Raw genomic sequence first — 24545 nt, 5'->3', positions numbered from 1 at the left:
ATGCTGCGGGCGTGCCGCCGAGCGGGGGTCGCTGTGGCTGCGCAGGTGAGCGGGGCGGCGCGCAGCCCTAGGGGAGCCCCGCGAGCCGTCCTCGCTGTCGCCCGCCCTCCGGCCGGCGAGGCCCGCCGGCCTCGCAGGGACCGGGCCGGGCTGGGCTGGGTCGGGCCGGCGGGGACGAGCGGGGGCAGCGCGGGGCGGGGGCGGGGGGGCGCGCGGCGCGGCGCGTCCTCTAATCGCGGCTCCGACTTGTCTGAATGACTCCGCACGCGCAGGCCGCGATTGGCTGCTCGGCTTTTGAGGGGCGGCTGCGAGCGCCAACGGGGCGCCTGGGCGGGCGGGGGCCGGGCGCCGGGGCCTGGGCTGTACTACGAGTCCCGGCGTGCACTGCGGCAGCCCGGCGCGGGGCGAAGGGGCGCGCCGCCCGCAAGGCATGCCGGTCCTTGTAGTCCGGGCCGCTCGCCCGCCGGGTGGCCGCTCCGGGAGGGGCGGGCGGCGCGGCGGGCCTGCCGCGCTGCATGCTGGGGGCTGTGGTCGCCTGGGCGGGCTCTGCCGGCGCCGGGCCCGCCGCCGCCGCCGCTTCTCCCGCCCGTCCCGGCCTCGGGGCAGCGCCGGGGAGCAGCGGCCGCAGCCCGGAGGGGCGGCGGGGCTCGGCGGCGGCGCTCAGCCGGCCGGCTCCTCGGCGGCGGGGCGGCCGGGCCCGCTGGCCGGCGGGGAAGGACGTGACCTTGCCTCCCCCGCGCCGGCCCGGCCTGCGGCCGCGCTGCCTCGCAGCCCTCCCCCGTTCTGACGGCGGTGGGGCCGATCGCCTGCCCGCGTCGGTGATGTCCCGGTGCGGGGTCCCGGTGCTCTGGGTGACGAGCAGCGTCAGCCCCCGGCTGCGAGGGGCCCTGCGGTACCGGTGGCTGCAGCCGGGAGCCCTTAGACCTCGCAGCCAGACGCGGAGGGAACGTGCGATGCCGGGGGGGAAGGTGCCCCTGGGTGCATTTTTCTGGACCTTTGCCCTTCCTCATCAGTAGAGGTTACGACAATAACACGCTACGGAGCCTTTTTAAAGCAGGCGGCCAACTTTAAGAAGCTACAAGGGTTTATAGGTGAGGGTGACTCCTCTGCTAAGGCCCCAACTTGTATTTCAGGTGTCTGCTTAACAGCAACAACAAATAATCTGATTTTCACATTCTGCTCCACGTTCCGGTGTGCGTTGCTCTCTGTTCACACAGTTCAGCCAAGGGAAAGTTGTGCATCCAGCCCCCACGTAGCTGAAAGGTAACGGCCTTAAAGCCAGCAGCCTTCTCCACCGCAGCAGCTGGCATTTCCTCTGCTGCTTTATAAGGCTGGAGAGTTCTCCGGGCCGGGTCATCTGATGCCCACTAAAATAAGGCCCTGGGATTGCAGGCCTGGGGAAAGTTTTAGCTGGGAGTGGAGAAGACAGAACACAGGCTTTCGTGGCTGTTTATCACTTAGGGCGATTTGTATGTATTCAGTCTTTAAAAGAACGGGTCTAGAATGACTGCACAGCACTGGAAGAGCGGGTGGCGTGCTTTGCAGCTCGGAAGCGTGCCTTCAGTCTGTAAATGTTCAGTGGAAGAACCGTGCGAACACAGAGGTGCCACAGCACTCCAGAGTTTGTTGTCTGTACCCTGCCCATTTGTTCCCTTACTTCAAAAAATAACTTTGTTTTTCTTTCATCCCTACTCGTATTTCCTCATGAGATCAAGTACAACAGAGATTTAATTTGGACAGCAAAAGTGTATATGCAGTCAAACAATTTTTTATGCATTTTGCTGCTTTTTATGCGTAGCGCGGGGAAGCTTTGTGGCATACCGGAGTATGTACACCTGAAAACAGTTGCTGGTCCCATGGACTTTCAGCAACTAAAACTTTGTTCTTTTTGGGTGGCAAAAACCCCAGAAACTGGAAGAAATAAATGTTTTAATTATAGTGCTTGTTTTGCAAGAGGTGCAGAGTTGTGGACTCTAATCAAGAACTGCTAAGCTGATCTGAGATGATACTAGGTAATTTTTCACAAGTAGCGAAAACTCCTGTCATGGAAGTAAGACCTCTGGCTGTCAAGGGGTTGTCAGGGAGATGCTGATGCTGTCAGGCCTGGAAGGGGCCCGCTGCGGTGGCACCGGGATGCTCCACCTGCCTGTGCTCCCTGTTGCCGTGCTGGTGAGGGGGCATCCTCGCTGCCCGCATCCCCTGCCTGGGCGAGCACCTTCAACAGACACGTTCTTGCCGGAGCAGCAGCGTTGATTTATTCTCCGCTCCAGCTGCGGTGACCCCCAGGCAGCCACAATTACACTGGTTTTATATCTTATTATCCATCTTCTTTACTACCCCTTCAGCACTCTCGTCCCTCTTCTTTTGACAAGGCAAGTCTGCTTCTGTTTTGTGGTCTTAAGATACTCCTTTGCAGGTTAAAAAATCCAGTTGTCTAAGGAGAGCTGGACCTGATCAGGACTGTGGGGTCACGGTCGCTTGAGCGGGCTGAGGGAGCTGGGAAGCAGAGCGCGGCTGGATGGGGGATAGCAAAGCAACTGCTGCTCCCCAAAGCCAGAGCAGCGTGGAGGCTTAAGTGCAGAAAATCCCAGTAGAGAGCTTGTGGTGGAGACTGGGAAAAGATCTATCCTTCTCTCTTACTGTGAGCTTTGTGCATGGAGGATCAGTAAGCTCGTTAACAAGTAAATTGAAGTTGTGGCTTTGAGAAGTGGGTCTTCATCACAGCGATTTCATAAGTGTTTTCAGCTATATGTGCAGTGCTGCAGAGAGACCCTTCTTCCCTCATTTGGAGTACTTCTGTAGTTTTCTTTGAAAAGAAACAGAGGGCTTTTTACAAAAAGCATGATATTTAGCAGAAGTCTTGAATGATGGGAAGTTAATTTAAGTTCTGTGGTCAGATATCCTTGTTACACCTAACCTCTATCGTAACGAAGACAAACTTCCTCTGAAGCTTTGGGTTGGCTCTTTCTGTTTAAATACACAAATCCCATGTTGCAGAAAACCGTACGTGTCTTGCAAGCTTCATTCTGTGCAAATTCTGGGTCAAGGTGCTTGAGCCTGGTGACTAGGAGGGGTTTAGCTGGGACTGCATGAACACAGAGGATGGCGTGCCCTGCATCTGGTTATTTGAAGTTATGTGTGAAGTATGAGCCTGCAAGGCAGATCTTACTTTTTTAATGATGTTCTGCCATGCCGTACCTGCCCTGAGTGCTCTGCCAGGGCGAGCTCACGTGGATAACCTCAAACGCCGGATTCACTGGGGCTCTTAACATTAACCAGAGCGAAGGTATGATGTACCCTGCAAAGTAATTCTTGTGGCGATATAATAGTGGATAAGGAATGTAAAATAATGAGCATTTAAGAAGTTAGGTGAAGCAAATAGCAGGTAGAACTGCTGGAAGAGGAGGAAGAACTGGCAACAGCTGCCCTGCAGTGCCCTTGCCACGGGGATCCGTGATGTCTGACCCAGAGGGTTTTCTCTACCTTCTCTTCTGCAGGACAGCAAGTGGTTTATTTCTGCCTTTTACAGGACATAGCGACGCATGTGTGATGTGTTTCTTCCAAGTCCTTTGAGGCATTATGGCAAATAAATAACAGGGGTCTAAAAAATGACAAATTCCTGGAAATTATGCAAAGGGGAGATTAGAAACTACTCCTAATTTTCTGTATTATGGTGATATGGTAAATATAAGCAAGATTATTATGATGGCCAAAAGAGCTTTAAAAATTTTGATAAATGAGTGATTTTTTTGGAGTTAATAGTGTATTTGGATGCGAGGGAGGAAAATTAGACTTGGGCTTCTGCTCATAAAACTTTGTTACCTAAAGATTTTCGCTTGTTGTTCCCTGGGCCAGCTCTGGGAATTTCTGTTTGCAGCATCTTGAAAGAAAGAGTTGGTGGGGACTTGTTTCAGTTTTAGTTATCACTCCCATTGCTACGTGTGCACTAGCGCGAGAGTCTGACAGCGTGGACTGAGCGCCTGCGCTTCGGTTCCTCTCATCTTGATGAATAAACACGAGGATTTGGCTCATCATAGAACAGCCCAGCTTGGAAGGGACCTCGAAAGATCACCTGATCCAAAGAGCCTCTGGAGCAAAACCAATAATCCCATAAAAAAAACCCTCCTGATGTACAAAGCACAAATGCTGAACAACGAGCAGTGAGTTTTCTCCTCTGCCCTGCTAGCTCCCTAGGAACGGCTACGCTTAAGTGCGGGAGCAGATGTGTTTACCGAAGGTGGGAGAACTAAATGGGTACGGTGTTATTTGCCATCGCTAGGTGTGAGTAGGGTCTGCAGCCGGGACGAAAACGAGTGCGCTGGCCCAGGGTTACAGCTGTGGCAGCCTCCAGGATCACCTAGAAGGCACGTCCAGCCTGAGCACGGACGAGCGAGTGAGTTGCCTTAAGCTCCCTCTTGCCGCGGCGCACGGTGGGATAACCTCCAGGGAGCCTGGTGAGGGGCTTGGGAGTGATGGCTTATTTCCAGGTGAGTTTTAGGCAAAACAGCGTAAACCCCGAGTGTTGGAAGGGACTGAAATTGAACGGATCAATAGGAAAGAACTGATTCTTTCCCCGCTCTATTTTATCAGGTTGAGCTGTACGCGTAGCGCTCTAATATTTTGCTCGTCCTATGCTTCATGGTGTAATAGGGACCTGTTGAGACTCAGAAGCATGCCCAGCAATTGATTACAAAATGATTTAAGAGGCTTTTATTAGTGACGTTCCATTTGAAAGGACTGGTGAAGCCTCGGTGTATGCTTCTGGGGCAATCAAGTCTAATAATCAAAAACATTACAGAATATATTTATTATTTTGTCTCCCGTTCTATCCATTGTAAACCAGAAAATCAACCATGGAGCACAGCTAGGGCTCGTGAAGGTCTCGGGGGAAAGAAGAGCACGTTTCCTGTTGTTGTACACATGCTCCTGTTACTGATTAAAAAATTTTGGCTGCTGTTATGGAAAGAATAAGAATTCAGTGTTCCTGCCTTTCCTCTCTACGCTGTTGGACAAGGATGGGACCTAAAGCACAAGACTTGTGCTAGTTACTTACTGCCATATGCAAGGGAAATAGAGAAACTTATCTTCTGGGGGTATGTTGTAGTGAAGCACCTCCCCATTTTCTATTTTTTTTTTTTTAAATAAAAACTTCCTTGCTGCTCGAAATATCTCAACTGTGGGAAAAGTTCCTTTTGTGCCTTGTACACTGATTTTGTCTGAGTCCTGTATTTCTCTCCTAGCAATTCACATGTGGGGAAAAAAAACACCTGGGGGGACAGCATTGTTCCTTCTTCTGTAGGCTAGAGTAGCTTAACCAGTCTTTCTGGTTAATCTTAATTTTCAGCTAAAATATAAGGAAGACAAAAATCTTGGGTAATGTGGTTTTTGTTAAGTAGAATATAATGAAATATCATTCTTCATATAGTAATTTCATTTATATTATAATCTGATGTCTCTCTGGAAAGTGCATGCGCTATTCTTTTAAAGAAGAAGTCTTGGTTTGGAAGCTCAAGGAGAACTGCTTGTATGTCTTCAGAAATAAAAATAGTTTTAGGTTTAAATACAGTTTTTAATAGTTTTAAGTATTTAAACAGCTGTTCTTCTGCAGTGCTCACAGCTGAGCTGTTCTAGTCCACGAGATTGTTGAAGAGAATTTGGACTAACCCAGCTGTACTGCCCAAACTGGAGGTTGGGAACATAAATAGGCAAAATGAATGCAGAAATAAGCTGGGGTGGGGGTTTTTGGGTTTGTTTGGGCTTTTTTTTTTTTTCCCCTCTCCAATTATGTCTTAAAAATCCCTTAATGTACAAGCTGCACGTGAGAAAGGTCTTTTCTTTGTTCAGGGAAAACAGAGCCCAGCGTCACTGCTCTAGTGCCAGCTGCTGCTTTCCTTCAGGGGTGTGCAAGATGTGGCGATGGAGCAAACCGGTCCGATAGCGCTGATGAGGTGAAGAGACGTTTAAATGCGCTCATGCTTAACTCTTGCCTCCTCCACCCCTTGCAGAATAGCCGGTGTGGGAGAGCGTCACTCCGTCCATTACGACTGTACCGTGGATATGCTACCCCCTCGGGAGAGTCTGGGTATGTCGAAGGTTTTGGAGGGGTGGAATTGGTTCTTCTGTTGCGTTGGCCATAAGGAAATCTGTTCCTTAGTTTCGCATGAAAGCAATTGGTAGTGGTGGGATTTGTTTTGTTGAGTAACTCTTATTCTCATGGTTTTGTGTGTTCTTTGTTTGATTCAGTCCGATTTAAATGAAGCTGATCAACATGGTCAATATTTAGAAGGAGGGTTGTGGGTTGCTGTCTTAACTTTGGGTTAGTCATGAACCAGTACGGTACCAGGGATTCGCTGGTGCTGAAAGCGATTTAAAGTGGGTGCTGGGTTTGTTGGCAAGCTTCTGGAACAGAGTGGTTGTCCCCAGCTGTAAGCTAAAGGCTTATCATCTCTTTGGTGTTCGTCATGTCATACAATTTACATAACTTTCACTCTTCTTCCCACCCCCCCCAGTGTTTCTGTAGGCAAAATCATTGGTGCAGGTGTCCTGTTTGTGGGTGGAGGGGTAGGTGGAACCATCCTGTATGCCAGCTATGATCCGCAGTTCCGGGAGAGCGTAGAGAAGGCTGTTCCCTACTCTGATAAACTCTTTGAGATGGCACTTGGTCCCGCACCTTATAGCACACCGATGCCAAAGAAACCGGTAAGTGTTTCCCATCCACCCCCCACCCTTTAATTTTTCTTTTTTTTAAAGTGAGCATCTGCTCTTAGTTTTCAAATTCTGATTAATTTTGTTGTGTGCTAGGTTTAAGGACCATGTACCGAGGTAGTACATGGTGCTGCATAACAGTGCTGCTTGGACGTTTGCCATTATCATCTTGAGATTGTGGTCTTAGGGTTGTAAAACTGTTATTTTTATTTGCAGTAAAATAATCTAGTAGGATCCTAACTGAGTAGCTCTTCTGCTTATACCCAAATAAATTGCGGGGAGAGAGGGGTAGGCGACGCGTTGGAATTCAACTGTTTTACTGTGGCTAGAGATTTAGTGTAGTTAGCAATGTAGCAGGATTAGACAAGTTTTATTCTAAGCTGAATTTATTTTAAAGAAAACTGAGAACTTCTCAAATCAATAAAACTTGGAATGGTACAGAGCCATGCATAAGCATCGTACTTTGAAATCGTAGTGATGCGACCCCGCAGAAGGGAAAACTTGATACAGCTTTCAGCATAACTCTGGAAATCGAATCTGGAAGTTCCTGCGTTCCTGCATCTGAAAGCAAATGCTTCCCAGTTACCCAAGAGTGCTGAAAAGCTGCTCTGGCCATGGCTGTCCTGAGCTTTCAGGAGCCATTTGGCCGTCAAGAAACCCCAAATATTTTTAATTGGAGTTTAAGAAAGCTGTTCTTAATGAATGGGAGAATATCAGTTAACCAAAACTGTGTCTCTTCTGGTTTTAGCTACGCGTGGCTCGTGATGATCCAAGCTCTTAATGCCTCCCAGGCACTGGTAAATTTTGCAAAACAGATGGGTCAGACAGCAAAGTTGTTACCTGCCCAGTCATGGCTCTAACTCAAATGCTTTTATTTTTACCTTGTGGCTTTGCATGATGGATATTAAAGGATTAATACCATAAAACGTCACAACACTCTACGCTTGAGTAAGTGTTCATCTGCCCCCGACACTTGCAAAGGGAAATCAGTGAAGTCGTGCAACTCTGTTTCTTCCGTGCCTGTCAACCCCATGCCATGCCTGTAGCATCTTCTGTTCAGTGATACCCAGGCAAAATCATGTTTGTTCTTTTTTTTTTTAAAAAACAAAAATCTTTAATTATGCAGTCATGTATCTTTAAAACAATTATATATTTTTTCCCACTACAACTTGAAAAGGAATTGCCTACAAACTGAGCAGGATGGGAGGAGTGACTCCCATAACTGTTGGTGGACAAAAAATTATAGTTGAGGGGGCCAGTTCTTGGAGCAGTTACCTGAAAAGCTGAAGCTGGGTAGAGAAGACTGGTGGCCTAACTTATTTTGACAATAAATGCTCCAGAGGTTTGAAATGAAGGGGGGAAATGTCAGCTGAATTAATTAAAGATATACCTGTATGAATTAGGTAATTTCCAAGGGGAAATAATTGAAATCTGCTTTCTGGAGTTGTTTCAGACCTTCACGTGTGTGTGATTTTTATAGTTTCTGCATTATCTGTAGTGTTCAACACACTCAGAAGAGTTTGGAATATTTGGGGCATGAAATTATTTGCTTTTTATGCAGCCCTTAGTAAACATTTATTTGCAGTCAAAACTGCCACTACTATACCTTCAGTTTTGGAGAGCTGAAAATTGTAAAGATGCCTTCTAAATTAAAAATCAAGGAAAGAAATTATATGGCCTTGCTACTGTTTTCATGTGTACCTTGAAGTTTAGATTTACACTACAGTCGTCTGGATGGAAATGGTCTTTTCCATTATAATGGAATTGGTGAGACACAGGCTGTCTGGAAAACTGATGATATTTATTGTTTTTGATTTTTCAAGATACAGCAAGGTCCACTGAAGATCTCATCTGTAGCAGAAGTAATGAAAGAGTCTAAACAGCCCGCTACCAAACCCCAGATGAGCAAAACAGAACCTGTTGCTCCTTCAGAGGAAAAAGAAGGTAAATTTATAGAATGTCATGTAGAGAGAAGCAAGAGACCTAATGATCTCCTATATCACACGTGCTAGGGTAGATTAAAATAGTCCTTTGGAATAGTTGAAGATGAATATGTTATAATTTCTTAGAAATAATGTTATTTTCTTTTCGGTCATAAGAAAATATGCCTAAAAAGGCTTTAGCTTTTTCTTTGGTATTTTTTAGGAAATTTATTTACTTTATAGAATATTTGGCATCTAAGATAAACAATGACTGTCCTGCATAGTTTAGATACAAGACTCAGCAGGAAGAGCATTTTGGGTGCTGGATCCTGAGGCCGTTTACCTCCTCTTCTTCTCTCATGGCCGTGCATGTGTGCGTATCTGTCAGTAATACCTGGCCGCTCTTTGTCTAGGAAATGATCTTTTTCTGGAAATAATAATATTGGTGTCCAAATAATATGTTTCTACAGAGGAAAAAAATTAAGTCTTATATCCCTGTTCTTACATTATAGCGCATACACACTAACTGGTTTTGTTCTATAACTGTATTTAACAGCAGGCAAGGCTGCGGCACAGATCATCTCTGCAACAGGTGTAGCCATGTCGGTGCCAGCTCCGGGGATACAGACTGAAGAAGGTGAGAAAGATCATATGAACACGATAAAGAAAACCAAAATCCTGTAGCTTTGAGTGCATAAATGCTTTCTTCTGTGTTGGCAATTGTCAGTTTTTAAAGGTGTGATTCTTTGTGCCTTTTGCAGAATAAAACTTGCATCATCTGTTAATAGACTTTTAACATACTAAGAAGCTGAGATTGATACCTGGGACAGGTGTAGGCGTGAATGCAAGAGGAAAGCCCGCCTTTGTGCTGAACTGGAACTTGTACACTCCAGTTTGCCTCTGCTCTTTGTGGCTTTCTGATCGCTGTTCAGAAGAGCGTGTCAGCCCAGGGCCAAGTGAAGAAGCTGCATTTATTGTTTAACTCAACAATAAACACTAGGCTCTATATGACAGTCTCTTTCAGATGAGATTATATTAATTTCTTGATGTATGAACACATTTCATAAAAAGTATGCCAGCGATAAGTAACTATATTCTTCAGAGTTAGCATCAGCATTACTAAAAGGTAACCTGACGGGTTTTGTTGCAGCATGAGTCTGAGAGGGCTGGGCTCTCTCCTCAGTTCAGATGCAGACTTGCTGTTGGTCTTGAGAGAATTACTTAGGTCAGTGCTCACTCTTAAAGGCATTTTAAGTAGCCTTAGGCTAGGGAATAGAGTATAATTGTGATTCACCGTAGCTCCCTCCCTAATCTTTCTTTACTTTGGCTGGACTCTCCAAGCATGCCAAGGGAGAACTGGGAGAGAAAAAAAAAACCCAAACCCTAAACAACCCCTCCCCCACCCCCCCAAACCAGGTAGATATTCACTTAACGTTTAAGCTTGGCTCCATAAGTGTTTTCCAGTTCTTGCTTTGCCTTTCACTTCTGAATCTTGTATATTTTTGTAACTAGGCAACATAGTATCTTACAGATGCATGTGAGGTATCCATGCTACTATTTTTAATTTTAAGAAGATTTGAGACTGGCCTTCATAGTTATGGGTATTAAAAAGCTTGAGGTAGTTTCAGCATGGCTTCGTGCAGAAGTCAGCTTTATAAAGTCATACTGACTATAAAAATCAGTTTTGAAAAGAAAGTTACTTCCCTACAAGTAATCCATATACTAATTCGGACTAAAACAGTTTAACTCTTTTTACTTCTGAATAGGCAAAGAACATGAAGGTTCCCATGCTATAAAAGAACGATCACCAGAAGAAGTTGCAGCCCGGCTTGCCCAGCAAGAAAAAGAGGAGCAAGAGAAGGTATCAGGTAAGTCCGTACTGGTAGTTTTCCTTAATGTGTTCCATTCTATGTGACAGAAGAATTGTTGGACTGTGTTTGCTTTAGAGTTTTAAGTTGCTAAGATGCTTACACATCTCTGTTGTTATCCCTGCATTGTGTCGGCAGAATGAGTGGTATTGAAGCTTCTTCCACCCACTAGGAAGTAACTGATAGTCAAAGAACGATGGGCAATTTTGGGTTGGAATGGACGACCTCCAAGGTCTCCAGTCCACCCCCCCTGCCTGGAGAGTTGGGGCAGATTGCTCAGGGACTCCTTCTCTGGAGATTTGAAGCTCTCCAAGGATGGAGATCGTTCCACCTCTCTGAGCAGCTTTGCCAGTGCTTCTTATGATGGAGAACTTGATACATCCAATTAATTTCTCTTGTTGGCACTTGGATCTGTTGCCTCTTGTGCTTTCTCTGGGCACCACTGACAAGTCTGCTTCAGTCTCTTCTGTAACGCTCCTTTAGATGTGGAAGGCACTACTTAAGATACCCTTTTGGTTTCTCTTTAGGCTAGAACAAGCCCAGATCCCTCAGCCTCTCGTCTGTGTCACGTGCCTCTACCCCCTAACCGTCTTAGTGCCTCTCCAGTGTTCGCTCCCCGGTTCATTTGTACCTTGCTTACACCGAGGCTCTCAAAATGAGACACCGTATTCCAGATGTAGTCTCGTAACTGCCTATTAGAGGGGAATCACTCCCTTGCTTGATCTGTGGGATGTGCTCTTGTTTGATGCAGCCCTGCTCACGGCCAGGACTCATTGCTGCCAGAGCACGCGTTCAGGTTGCCATCTTCTGGGATCCTCAGGTCCTCGTCTGCAGAGCTGCTGCCTGGACTTGTTCGACAGTGGTTCAGGGACGCTTCAGACAGTCAAGGCTCTGTGAAGAGTTGCCTGTAGGTTCTGGCTTGGGAACTATGACAGTTCCTTGCATGGGTTCGAACTCGGGCAGACCTGTTAATCCAGCTGTATTACTGAGAGGTGGTCTGGCTTTTCCTGTGTCCCAAAACTCATGGCCTCGTTGTGCATCTTGCTCAAAACCACAAGCTTTGCTTTCCCCTCACCCCCCACTTGGTTTAATAGATTTTAAATACTTCTGGGCTGTTGTTTGGTCTTGGTTTGGCTGCAGCATGATTGTTTAAATTGGGAGTTTTGGGTTCTTTCCTGGTTTGCATCAGGGGAAGCCAGAAAAATAGAGAAACGTGGGTTTTTTTGGTAGATGGTGTTCTGCTGTCTAGTGTGTCCAGGCAATCTGTAGCCAGCTACCTTGATACTTAACCTTCTGAAAGCAAACCCAGCTCAAGCTGCAGATTGATTGCAGTGTTAGCAAGCTTCCGTATCGTCCTCCAGCCAGTGTTGATGAGGATGAGAGGGAGACCAGCCTCTTGGAGAATCGGCTGGGTGTTGAAGGATGACTTCTGACTTGGGGCAGTGCAAGGACGGCTGGCTGCAGCGGCTCTGCAGACCTTCTGTGGTGAGGGAAGGAGTCTTTGGGGGTGGGTAGGCTAGAGGCATTGACTATAAGGACGCTGAACAGAAACTGTATTTAAAGTAAGTGAAAGTTTACTGTTAACATAGGTGTAGCCAGTGAAAACAGGCTTGAAAGGGAGTCTGACAGTACTGAGGCCATGTATTGGATGTGCTTCAGCCTGTTGTGGGAGCTATGGCCTTTTTACTTTATTTTTCTCTTCGTTCTTGGAAAGGGCTTGTGGTGGAAGAGGCGCTGGCCCAGTGCACTGCGTCTGATCTGACCTGGCCGACTGCTGTGCACGCGAGATGGGATCTTGGCAGATGTGTCGACCACGCGCAGACTTTCCTCTGGGTGCTTTGGTCCGCAACCAAAGTCCAAGCCTTGGGCTGGTGTTGCACTCGAGGGATGAGAAGGATGTACAAGCCTGGACTTAACAGGCTTGGAGTAGACGTGCTGGTTGTGGTCTGCTGCCGCTCGCTTCTGTTCAGAACTTTGTCTGGTGTAGAAGAGCAACAGGAGCAGAAACAGAAGGCTTGGCACTAGTTGTATGCTTTGTACAAGGACTGTTTTGCAAGTGAAGAAGTTGAAATGTTACCCTGAAGAAATCCATAGTAGTATTTACTGGAAAGGTGGATTTGCTTACCCTACTACTTAGAAATAAACGTCTGACTCCAGAAAGGCGGAGGTTGCTCACTCTGATTAACCGTTCTTCTTTGGTTCCTGCTTGAATAATTAATAGCTCATTTGTGCTTCTGTGCTAATAGGAATAGATAATTGAGTCCACCACCTTCTTGGCTAGGAAGAACAACTCTGCATTTTGAATATATCTTCCTCGTGGAAGATAAGAGAATTTACTTGTTTCTTCTTAATAACCATTGTAACAAACAAAGACAGAAAATACCTATTGGTTTAAATATACCCCCTGCAGAAATGTGGTAAAGGTCTTCCACAGAGTAGCTTGATTGCTGTAGGTGCAGACTTGCACCTCAGCACTCGCCTAAATAGAAACGTGTTCTGGCAACCCTTCTTCTTCTGTAGGCTGCAGTTCCCAAACTGACCAACTCTTCTGGGTCATAGAAAGTAACGTAAGGAGACGCAGAGGATGTAATGTGTCAATTCACTAACTCTACAGCTCTTTTCCTTGTAGTTTAACTCAGATAATTTTTTTACAGCCCTTGCAGCAACTCTAGAAGGAGCCCTAAGTGCAACAGCTCGTATAACCCTGCAGGCGATTACTGCCCAGGAGTCTGCGGTGCAAGCGGTGAATGCCCATTCGCAAATACTGAAGGAGGCCATGGACGATTCTGAGGTAAACTGGACAAATGGGGACAGGTTTTTTTTGTGGTTTTTTTTATTTTTTTTAAAAGTTACAAAAGTTAAAGAAGGAAGCTTTTCTTGCAGCATCTTCATGTTTATCACAGGTTTAACTGATCTTTCCACTTATGAAATGTGGTGTGAATGAATAATAAAGTGGGTTTGCTTTTGACTTTTTTCCCCCCAACTCTTTTATTCCCCTTTAGCAAGTAGAAAAGTTCAAGTTAATACACCAATAATCTTCACGTTGTATTTTAAGTCATTGTATTTTAATTCCCAAGCCCCTTTTTTACCTAAATATAGTTAGGGTATCATACTGTCCACCCTGATAATTTGGTTGAACCATTCCCTTTGCCAAAATCTTGCTGGATTGTTCATTTCTTGTTTGGAAATGAGTAGGGGATGTACGAGCGATCTCAGCTTGTGGTTCTGGTGTGCTTCTGCTGGGGTTTGTGTGAACTGCTGCTTCCTATTCTGTTTTGGAGCAGAGGGTATAATTTAGTGGTTAATCAATGCACAGGGGTATACAGGCAACTAACAAGCGCTCGATTTAATCTAATAGTTAGAACAACAAGTACCTTAAGAGTTTGCTTTTAAGCTGAAGTATTAAGCTGACTTTAGAATTAAAAAACTTTAAAGTATCACAGTACTTTAAGTATTAAGCTTAAAAGCAATTTTCAAGGATTACAGTACATCAATACATGTGGAGATTTCCCCCAAAACATCGTGGCACCATACAATGATCCTCACACAAGCTCTTCTGTGTGGACAAATGGCTGTTGCTCAGGTGGAACAAAACATTAAGAATCAAACAAAACAAAACATTGGAAGGGAAAAATCCTTCATAAAGCTTCCGGCTGTGCTGTTGGTAAAACATGAAAATGTTGCTCAGATTGAGTGAAACGAGCGTAGCAACTTCTGAGTCCTTACAGGCTTTCATTTATTTTTGATAACTGTTTTATTTCGTGATTGTGATGACCCTAACGAGGCATCTGTGCTTCTTAGGCTGCTGGGGAGAAAAAATCATCTCAGTGGCGCACTCTGGAGGAAGCGCTGAAGGACCGGAGGAGAGCAGTGGATGAAGCCGCTGATGCTCTTCTGAAAGCCAAGTAAGTTGCTTGTTTTTAAGGCTTCTTGAGCGGTAAGTTAGTATCGCCCATGCGAGGGCTGGCAGGCACTAGATGAGTTTCTAGAACGTATGCTGTCACCTGTGTTCACATTAAATTGACGTGTTTGTGCCAAATCAATGAAGTCGCATACGCTAATGAATATTAGAATTTGCAGCATGTGCATCCTAGGTGCTTATGCATGTGGTCCTCACTGTACCGAAGAATCTGAAACAGGCCTATTCTTCTTTTTGAGGACTTGTTTATCTCCTTAGTACCTACATATAGTGTTGATAAGTTCAAGTAAGATTTAAAAAAAAAAAAAAAAAAAGAAAAAGAAAAAAAAATCCATAATCCTTTTCGTATTATTTTTGGATAATTTTGTCAATATTAAACCCGTGACAGCACTCTCTGTGTATTGAGTCAGTAACATCACTAGCTTCCTTTAGTTGTAATGAAAAATTAAACCTTACAGCATTGTTTGGCAGTTCCATCTGTCAGCAGGGTTGCTTTTAAGGTTAGATTTTTACTAAGTGCGTGTCTAAGAAAAGCCTGAATTCTGAAATGGAGCGCTGCTCATAATGCCAGGTTCTGTATGAACCACGCTGATGTGCATCGAGTCTGGTGTGCAGGCTCATTGCGTAGGGATTAGAGCAGCAAAAATGAGATGAGAGACGGGTATCTCCAAGTTGCCCTTGTAATGAGAATAGACATAAATTTGGAAGCCCTTTTGATGCTTTTAAGGCTGAGAGGGCAACACCATCCTTGAGGTTGCACAGTTGCTATTTAAGTTACAAACTTCTCTTACCTTTGAAGTTGCTGTGCTGACTAAAAAGTTAGGTGTAACTGAGGTTTCAAAGCTAACCCAAACCCCAGATGCACTAGCTTTCATTCTCTGTTGCTCTACTGGATGCCTTCGCTTTTATTTATTTACTTGTTTGTTTATTTTAAAGCTTGTTCCTTATTCCATTGAGGTCATTAGAAACCTCTGCTGGTTTGAATGGAGTTGGAAAAGGAATGCTTTTTCACTTTTTCCTTGATTTCCAATTATTATTCCAATGAGAGGAAAGTGGTTCTTTCTTAATTACAAAAAAAAAAAAAAAAAAAATCTATCTTTACAGAGCTCTATAAATTTCTCCCATCCTCATTTAGCTCCACCAGTCATCATGTCCAAAACGCTTCTGCAAGAGTAAGCCATCTATATTAAAAATGTTTCCTTGATACTCCGTTATGTGATGGGAATGTCTGCCTTCTAAACTAACTTAGTTTTACTAATACTTAGTTTTACTAATACTAACTTAGTTTTACTAATACTAACTTCTTTCAGCAAATTTTCTTTCATCTGCTCCCTCCAGCTAAGTCTTGAGTACTAATTGCACTATAAATAATTCTCATTTTTACACGGAAATGTAAACTACTAAACCTCATCTTTAGGTTTCAGGCTGTGGAAAAAAATAATCTTTAATTACAGCATCTTAGCCATAGAGCTGGTAGATGGGAAGCACCAGTAGAGTCACCCAGTAGCTCTTCCTATTAATACAGACAGCATAAAGTAAACTGTTCTTTGGGGTTATGTTGTAAGACCTGTACGCATTCTAATTAGCAGCTGCTTCTCTTTTTCAGAGAAGAGTTAGAGAAGATGAAAGGCGTAATCGAGAACGCCAAGAAGTCTCAGATCGCAGGAGCCAAACCTCACATTATCGCTGCAGAAGAAAATCTTCATCACATGATAGTTGACTTGGACAATGTCGTGAAAAAGGTAACGCTTCCACAGACTGGTTTTAGTTGCCATTAGAGTCAAGGACTGCTTGGCAGCTTGTGCAGGCCTCCCGTTCCCAAGTCCTCTGTAGTAGGTTAAGTATTTTTTAAAGTGTAAATTCTGGTCTTTTTTTAGTTATATTCAGTCTTTGAGTATATATTTACTGATTATATACCAGTGAACAGTCATGACAAGATCTTTGCAAGAACTTGAACTCTGTCCTGAAAGAGTCTCCAGCCAGCTCGATTAGTGTCCATCCTTGCTGTAGGCAACTTGTAATTCTTTCCATTTGATGCTGAGAGGAATTTACCATGAGGTTAGGGAGGAGTAGGAGCAAATTGTGCTAATGACTTGGTGGGTAAATCACCTTACAGCTCAGAAGACTGGGGAAGAAATGTAAAGGTGAAATTTATCTCCTTTGCAGCATAGCTGATAATTCATCAGGTGCGTTTTGAGTGGAGAATTTACCCTAACAGTGGGAATATTGGAACTTACTGAGAGGGGGGCAGCTGTCACAGGCCTGGCTTACTAGGCTTGTACGGTAACTGAAAGCAGAGGAAAAAGAGCTGGAGACGTTTAAAGATACAAACTGAATTAAGATACTCTTTTGGTCCTGTCTAGGCTACAGACTGGCTATCTAGTTACCCTGTGTGCATGAGGAGAAATGGATTTGTGGTAGTTCCAGCAAATAATTACTGTGTTCAAAAAACGGGTAGATGTGGCACTTCGGACATGGTTTAGTCTAGTCTACCCTTGATTGGTTTAGTGTGGATTTGGTAGTGTAGGTTAATGGTTGGACTGGATGATCTTAAAGGTCTTTTCCAACCTAAATGATTCTATGATTCTATACAAGAGATTTGATATCACAGGGTGGGTGTTTTTTTTTCTCCCCCAAGTGAGTTTGCTTTGGTTGGGCTGGAGGGTAATGACATCTGCCACTAACTCAGGACCTGGCTTTAAATTATGTATGCCTCTCTTTTCACTATTTGCCTTGAAAAAGAAACTGATCTCATTTTTGTTTGTTACAGGTTCAGGCAGCACAATCTGAGGCCAAGATAGTAGCTCAATATCATGAGCTTGTGGCTACAGCTAGAGAAGAGTTTCAGCGAGAGCTTGACAGCATCACCCCCGATGTACAGCCTGGCTGGAAGGGGCTAAGTAAGTCTCTGAGTGCAGGGTTACTTGTGCTTGTTACGTGCCAGTCGCTTTGGTTTGTAGTGTTTCTGTAACTACAGCCACGGAATTGACTGTCCAGCATCCCATTTTCCATTACTGTTTGGTTGGTTTGAAGTGAAAATTAGTTCACAATTAAAATAAGTAATCTAAAGCAGGTGTTATGAAGAGGCTTAATTGTGGAAACCACCTGTGCTGTATTGGAAGTTTCAAAAAAATGTAGCTCTGGTATGCTAAGTATCATATGGTTGTTTAAACATCTCTTCCCTCCCCTGGTATTCCAGGAAGAGAGCCGGGTCACTCCAGATTCATATCAAATCTGTGTTGCTCACTGACCAAGTATTTGGTTGACTCTCACTTGTTTCTTAACCAACTGCTTCTGATTTGTAAGAACCTAGAAATGTCAGAGTAAAATTTCCAGTGTCCTCTTGCACTTTCCTACTTCAGACTTGTATTTCTTGCTTTGGCAAAACTTCAACATCGATCTGTGGGCTTCCAAAGGTGATTTTAGTGGTTGGGATGTTTTGGGCTACATCTTGCCTGTAACAGAGAGAGACCTCTATACTCGACATTCTGTTCTTCCGAAATTTCTAAAGACTTGGACTCATGTTTAAGTGGCTGTAGATAAGCTCTTAGTTTTCTGTTTTACTTTTGCATGACTGACTTGCTGTAGTGAACGTGCATTAACTTTCCCAACCTCTCCTCTTTCTGTTGCAGAGATAACTGACTTAGGTGAGTTCCTGTCACTTGTTCTGGTCTTGTGAACGTCATCTCTTCTCTTTGTTCTTTTTTGTGTTTGTGCGGTACGTTGCTTTAAATTACAGACAGTATCAACAAAGGGGTGCAATTTTGCATTCCTAAGACATTTCAGGCTGAGGTATGCTTTGGGATCCTTTCCACTAGTTTTGCATGTCTAGCTTAAACCACAACTCTTGTCTAGCAGTGCTTCCCAGGTGAGTGTGATTGCTGGCTTGTGAAAGCCAGGTTTAAAATCTTCTTTGTGAATTTTGCCGGTCGATACCTGCCGCTGAGATTCCAATGAGAAACAGAAACTTTGACCGATTCCCATTAAGCTGTGTGGTGGCGTTTGACCTCAAGCAGGCCCACCTCGCAGCAGCCCTGGCTTGAGAGAGGTGCTGGTACACCAGCCCCTGCGGGTGCCGCTGGAACGCCTGGGTACTCTGTATGCTTGAAAAGCCACGGAGGGCCGCTCCGAGCTGGGTCACCAAAACCAGATTCGTTTAATTTGAAGTTGGCTTGACTCCTCAAACTTAATCTTCGCAACTGATTTTAGAAGTGTCGATAAACTCTTTGATTCTGAGGTTGATTATGATTTCTTTTTTCCCTTTTGAGCAAAGAAACCTATTAAAACTGGAGCGCAGTAAACCCCCGTTCTGTTTGTAACAGCGTTAGGTTCGACGGCTGAGCTTAGTGGTGCCGGTCAGCTCCCTGCCCGACACGAGCGCCGTTGCACCGAGCCCTCCTGCGCCCGTCCCGTCTCCAGCACTCACCAGCAGGATGGCTGACAGACTGCTGAATTTCATTTGCTTTGGACCCCGCAGGAACGCTTTCCCGAGTAGTCCCTGGTTTTCTGTACGGGCATTTAGCTGGCAGCCAGCGCAAAATGAGCTGCAGCATTTTACAGAGCCTGTGCCATTTTCAGGTTGCCACATCTCAGGTGACCAAACGCTGCAGGTGTAGCTTGTGTCCTCCTCCTCTCCCAGCAGAAAAATAGCAAACTCGTTAGCAGACACAGACATAGTTGGGACCCCTGCTGCTCTTGGAGTAGCCAAACCTGAAAGGTACAAATTGGGGTAAGAAATCTGATTTGGAGCAGTTGGCCTGGAGGACTGTTGAAGAGAGAACGTAATTCTGGCTGTCTCACAGTGACTTCAGTGTTCTCAGAATCAAATTTCTCTTAAGCTTGTACCCAGCTGCAGGTACGGGTCAGCACCACAGTTTTACATATCCTGCTGCTCTGTGTGCTGTCGGGGGGGAAAATATGCGGTGGTGTAAAGAAAGAAACGACATGAGTTGTCGACCGTCTCCTCTAATTGAGTGTGACATGGATATGGGAGCATAAATACTAGCTGTGAATCACTTCAAGCAAACTAACATCCTTTCTCTCTTAGATACAAAGTGCTTGCTTGTAGGTGTGGCTCAGTGGTATTAGCATGAGCACAGGTCAAGGGCTTGAAGCGCTTGGAAAGTTTTTATAAAACACGCTGGCTGGTCAACCACATGGAGCCTTGGAGTGCTCGAGTGGGAGGTGGGCAAGCACCGCGGTGGCAGTTTCCCCGCAGACCTTCCTAACGCCCTGTGTTTTCTTCAGCTGGCCAGTTATCGATGGATGACTTAAATTCGCTCATCGCACACGCCCATCGCCGCATCGACCAGTTAAACAAGGAGCTGGCGGAGCAGCGAGTGCGGGAACAGCAGCACATCGAGTCGGCCCTGGAGAAGCAGAAACTTGAAGATAAAAAAGCATTTGAGGCAGCCGTGGCCAAGGCGCTGGAGCATCACAAAAGCGAGATTGAAATAGAACAGGAGAAGAAGGTAAAGGGGTGTTACGCACCTGCTTGGATCTCAGGATGTCAAAAAGGATGTCAAAGAGGGGGAAGAAGCGCACAGAAGAGCAGCTGGGATGTTCTGAGGGGTGGGAGACTTCAGATAGGGCGACCCCCAGGATAAGTGTGGAAAGGAGACGTTGAGCAAGGGAACTGCTGCAGAGGCAGAATGGTAAAATCGTAGAGCGAAACAGGAGTGACTTCTTCACGTTCCTGTCTGTTGCAGATAGGATTGCTGGGTCAAAATAAATGTTTGATCTGACCCAGTATGGCCATCGCAGGGCTATGTCCATCCTGCCTCCAGAGGTGTCTCCGTGTCCTTCCACTCTTTGCCAGTGGTTTGGGATTTGATTTCTTTCAAAAAGACTAAGAAAATGCCTCAGAATTTTAATACTGCTTTGCACACGAAGCCAGTGCAACTTGCAAACTTAGGAATTTGGGCACTGGAGGTTATATCATTTGAGATGCCACATTGCAGGCAGATGCTTCTGCCAAATGCTCCTGCTGTTTTCATATGCATGCCTCTGAAAATGAGATTAAACACTGGCCATTAGTTGGAAAATTTGCAGTGACTTGAGGAATACTTAGGATTTCACCTATAGCCTCTTAGTTCAAAGCCCTGCAGTGACAAGTATTAATTTAGAGCTCTTTAAAGTAGCTTGAATTGTCAGCTTTGCAGTTAATGGAAGGTTGGAAATGATGCAATCCTTTGTTTTTTAAAAAAAGCCCAACAAAACCAAAAAAACTGTTCAACTACTCCTAAACAAACCTGCACCATGCACCCTTGTGCTAACCTGCCCTCTCTAAAGTGGCTGGTTTATACACGATTAGGTAAAAGGGACATCATTACCATTTTATTAAACTGTGTCCAACTCTGACAGTATTACAGCATGTAGGGAAAAGGTAAAATGTGTTTTATTTGGAAGCTGGTTTATAAACACCAGGGTGTTTAGTTTGACATGTTACTGTATTTTTTTTTATATAACATTTTGATAACCGCATCAATTGCCTAGTGAGTATAACCCCCAGTTACAGGCGTTGTGGACTGTGAAGCTATTCTTTAATGTCTCTTGGAAAAGGCTTAGCTATAAAACTGGACCTGGGCAGCTTTTTAAGATGAAACTTGGGCTCTGTCAATGCCACTTCTATAAAATGTACCCAAGGTAATCCCTGATGGACGATATAATCATATAGCTTGTGACAAGCAGCTGAAAAATAGCAGTGTAATAACAACCGCTCGTGTGCTTACAGGTTGAAGAAGTCCGAGAGGTGATGGAGAGCGAAATGAGGACCCAGCTCCGGCGGCAGGCTGCTGCCCACACAGACCATCTGAGAGATGTTCTTAAGATCCAGGAACAGGAACTAAAGCTGGAATTTGAGCAGGTAAGGGAGAAGAGTTCCCAAGGGAATTAGGGGGATAGTTGAACCCTTGCAAAGCACGCCCTTCACAGGACGAGAGCCCTGAACCATCTTCCAGGAGAATGAAATGCGGGCTGGGAGGCAAGTCTGCTCATCTTGAAGAGATGATACCAAGTGCCTGAATGCATAGGTTTTATTCAGACTTGCCTTAAAAGCTTTTGCTATAGGTGAGAGATTTTTGACAGTTACAAGTGCATAACTCTTAAATTCACCCTAATAAGGCTTCTTACTGGTATATTGCATTTACTATATGCATTGTCCCTAGCAAGAATAACAGATCTATAGCAACCTCTCTTAAAAATAAGGTAAATAGAATTAAACAGCTGTTTCTGGTCTGATATGTGTATCTCGCTCTGTTTCAGAACTTGTCGGAGAAACTCAGCGAACAAGAAATGCAATTCAGACGCCTTACTCAGGAACAGCTCGACAACTTCACGCTGGATATAAACACTGCCTACGCCAGGCTGAAAGGAATTGAGCAAGCAGTTGAGAGTGAGCATTGAAATGGCATTTCTTTAAGGACTAAAGTCGTGATCCCCAAAGGCCTCTTACCCAACATGGGTGCCTAAACCCAGGCTTAGGCAGGCAGCTCATGGGCCGGGGTTTGCCACGGTGCTGAGCACCCAGCAAATCCCAGCTGCACGAGTCCAAAGCTGTCGTCTTGTTCTGACCCTAAATGGTGGAACAGACTCGCTCTGAGGTCAGACGCCCAGGGCGCAGCTGCTTTCGAAAGCAGGGTGTTCAGAGGAATGGCTTTTGCTGCTTGTGTTCGAAACTCTTCCCGTACGCGTGTCCCCAACTGAGGGTCCCCTGTCTTGGCTTATTTTGCAGGTCACGCAGTAGCAGAAGAGGAAGCCAGAAAGGCCCATCAGCTGTGGCTTTCTGTCGAGGCACTCAAATACTGCATGAAAACAGGCTCTGGGGACAGCCCCACAGAACCCCTGGAGAGCGCGGTGAAGGCCATCAAAGCCAGTTGCTCTGACAACGCCTTTACAGAAGCCTTAACAGCAGCTCTCCCGCAGGAGTCCCTGACGCGGGGAGTGTACAGCGAAGAGGCCCTCAGAGCACGTTTCTACACAGTCCAAAAACTGGCAAAAAGAGTGGCTATGATCGACGAAACGAGAAACAGCTTGTATCAATACTTCCTGTCTTACCTGCAGTCGCTGCTTGTGTTTCATCCTCAACAGCTGAAGCCGCCTGCTGAGCTCAGCCCCGATGACCTCGACACGTTTAAGTTACTGTCTTACGCTTCGTATTGCATCGAACACGGAGATCTGGAGCTGGCAGCTAAATTTGTCAACCAGTTAAGAGGAGAGTCTAGGAGAGTGGCACACGACTGGCTGACCGAAGCTCGAATGACCCTAGAAACAAAACAAATTGTGGATATCTTGACAGCATATGCCAGTGCTGTGGGGTTAGGAACAACTCAAGTGCAGTGAGCTAGGATTGTAGTTTCGGAGGCAGTTCAGCAATCGTTTGTGCCGGAAAGAAATCCCATGATCTCCTAAGGGTTGCAAACCAAGCTGCTGGCAGGGGCTGGAAGCATTAAATCAAAGCACGGGTACCGTCTCGTTTCCTTGCACTGTATTTAACTTTACCACCTGATGTATTTGTATTGTTTTTGAGTTATCCTGACAACCAACTTCAGGAAGCTTCTCTACAATTTGTGTAAGAGTTTTGTTTCCCCATCTTACCAAGCAGGCTTGTGATCCAACCAAAATAATGTTTGTAACCTACCATTAATGATTTGCCACTTTGTCAGCTGAATAAAACAAGAATTCAACCACTTTCTCTTGCTGTTCTGTCTCCTATTTAAACACCGAATACAACTGAGCAGTACAAGAGCAGCCTTTCGCTGTGACCTGAAGAAGTTAAAACTTATCTCTGTTTTATTCCTTTCAAGGAGTGAGAAATCATTGATGCGATCAATATATCTATTCATTAATTTGTACAGCTGTTAAAAAAAAAATTATGTATGAGTACAGGTTTAAGTAGACATAACTTAAGCAGGTGTCAGAGCACATATTCTGGTGGACTTCTACCCTTCCATGTTTCCTCTTGTTGGTCCTGCTCTTCTGTAGTTTTAGAAGACGAAGTATTTCCAGCTAGAGGCCAGATTTTGGTTCAACCATGAGAACTTGCATAAAGACCAAGCTTCCTCCTTCTCTTACCTTTTCCTTAATTCCTACCATCAGTGAGACAGATTGATCAAACTTACTTAGTACCCACTTACCGAAAGGAGTAGCTGCAGCTTGGTCTACTTGCTGAGCCAGTTTTAAATTGTTGGTACAGTAAAGCAAAGAGTGTATCACCACCCCCAAAAGCTTTTGATCTACCCCTGTACCAGTCATGCACTCCTGAACAGGCACATTTGCTTTCTGGAGCAAATGCTGCCTTCAAACAGCTTTGCTGCCCATCCACTCCTGTCACATGAGGAACGCTTGACTTTTAGCCTTTCAGTTGTAGTTTGTTCTACCTGTAGCAGCTGTTGTTTGCCAAACTCATTACTGAATTTTCCTTAAGCTGCTTTCCACAGCAGCGTGCTCCTACTTGCCCTGAAGCATCACGCACATCATGGTTTTATTCTGCACAAAGAGAATCATCTGTTAACTAATTTTACTAGAACAGGGTTTAATCCTCGCAGGAACAAGACCTTCTTTGCCTGTTCAAGATAACTACCTCAAAAAAACCTTCAGGCTTCCTCTACAAGCCAAGAACAGCAGCACAATGCTGTGAGGGCTCGTTAACTGTAAGGCAGAGAACGGAACAGCGCGTCATCTCTCTTCCCAGGCAGCCACCTCATTAGCTTTATTGCTGTATTCTGTGTGAACTTTACTCGCTCACTCACAGAGCAACAGCGACACTTTGTAATCAACAGTTTTTGCGCAGGGATTATCAGAATGCAGCCGTGTTTCATGTCAGCTGTTTATTAGATGCTGTCTCCAGGTGTACCAATGGTAGCTTTTTAACACCTACAGTCCAAAGCCTGTCCCAAACCACCGAAAAGAATGAGGAATAACACAACAGGTGATGAGTATTGCATTACTTACAGTGTTTACATACAGAGTAAGCTTCATATTTAAGTAGTTCATTAAAGTTAGCTGGAAAGGAATTAAATCCGGCGCAGGTTTGTGTTGCAGAAGGTCCAAGAGAAGTCTTGCTTGAGCTGTCAAAGTCTTGTACCTGCTGAGCAGCCCCCAGGAAGCAGCACTCCTCTTGCTGCAGCCCTC

The 24545-nt window shown here is 45.1% G+C and overlaps 1 protein-coding gene across 6 annotated transcripts; it reads left to right on the top strand.

Moving 5' to 3' along the window:
• On the top strand, positions 1–23103 carry IMMT (inner membrane mitochondrial protein). Of its 6 annotated transcripts, none has more exons than XM_075709524.1 (15): positions 1–45; positions 6006–6082; positions 6510–6699; positions 8529–8649; positions 9184–9264; positions 10394–10495; positions 13150–13286; positions 14297–14400; positions 16021–16156; positions 17185–17314; positions 18047–18061; positions 19662–19885; positions 21148–21279; positions 21678–21807; positions 22147–23103. In XM_075709524.1, exons 1-15 carry the CDS (start codon positions 1–3, stop codon positions 22752–22754), a joined length of 2232 nt encoding a protein of 743 aa, XP_075565639.1. In that variant the 3' UTR covers positions 22755–23103. The 6 variants fall into 6 exon arrangements, with proteins under 6 accessions (XP_075565639.1, XP_075565640.1, XP_075565641.1 ...); XM_075709525.1 differs by having other exon boundaries at positions 9184–9271; positions 10392–10495; XM_075709526.1 differs by lacking the exon at positions 18047–18061.
• The last annotated feature ends 1442 nt before the right edge of the window (positions 23104–24545 follow it).

The sequence above is a fragment of the Pelecanus crispus genome, chromosome 4 (assembly GCF_030463565.1).
Source record: "Pelecanus crispus isolate bPelCri1 chromosome 4, bPelCri1.pri, whole genome shotgun sequence".
In the NCBI taxonomy this organism is placed as follows: Eukaryota; Metazoa; Chordata; class Aves; order Pelecaniformes; family Pelecanidae; genus Pelecanus; species Pelecanus crispus.
This window is presented reverse-complemented; position numbering and strand designations above follow the sequence as displayed.

Bases quoted from the DNA above. Each gene is read 5' to 3' on its own strand.
- IMMT (XM_075709525.1), top strand. From the start codon at position 1: ATGCTGCGGGCGTGCCGCCGAGCGGGGGTCGCTGTGGCTGCGCAG. The intron at 13,287-14,296 runs GTAAACTGGACA...TGTGCTTCTTAG, and splicing joins AGGCCATGGACGATTCTGAG to GCTGCTGGGGAGAAAAAATC. The intron at 16,157-17,184 runs GTAACGCTTCCA...TGTTTGTTACAG, and splicing joins TGGACAATGTCGTGAAAAAG to GTTCAGGCAGCACAATCTGA.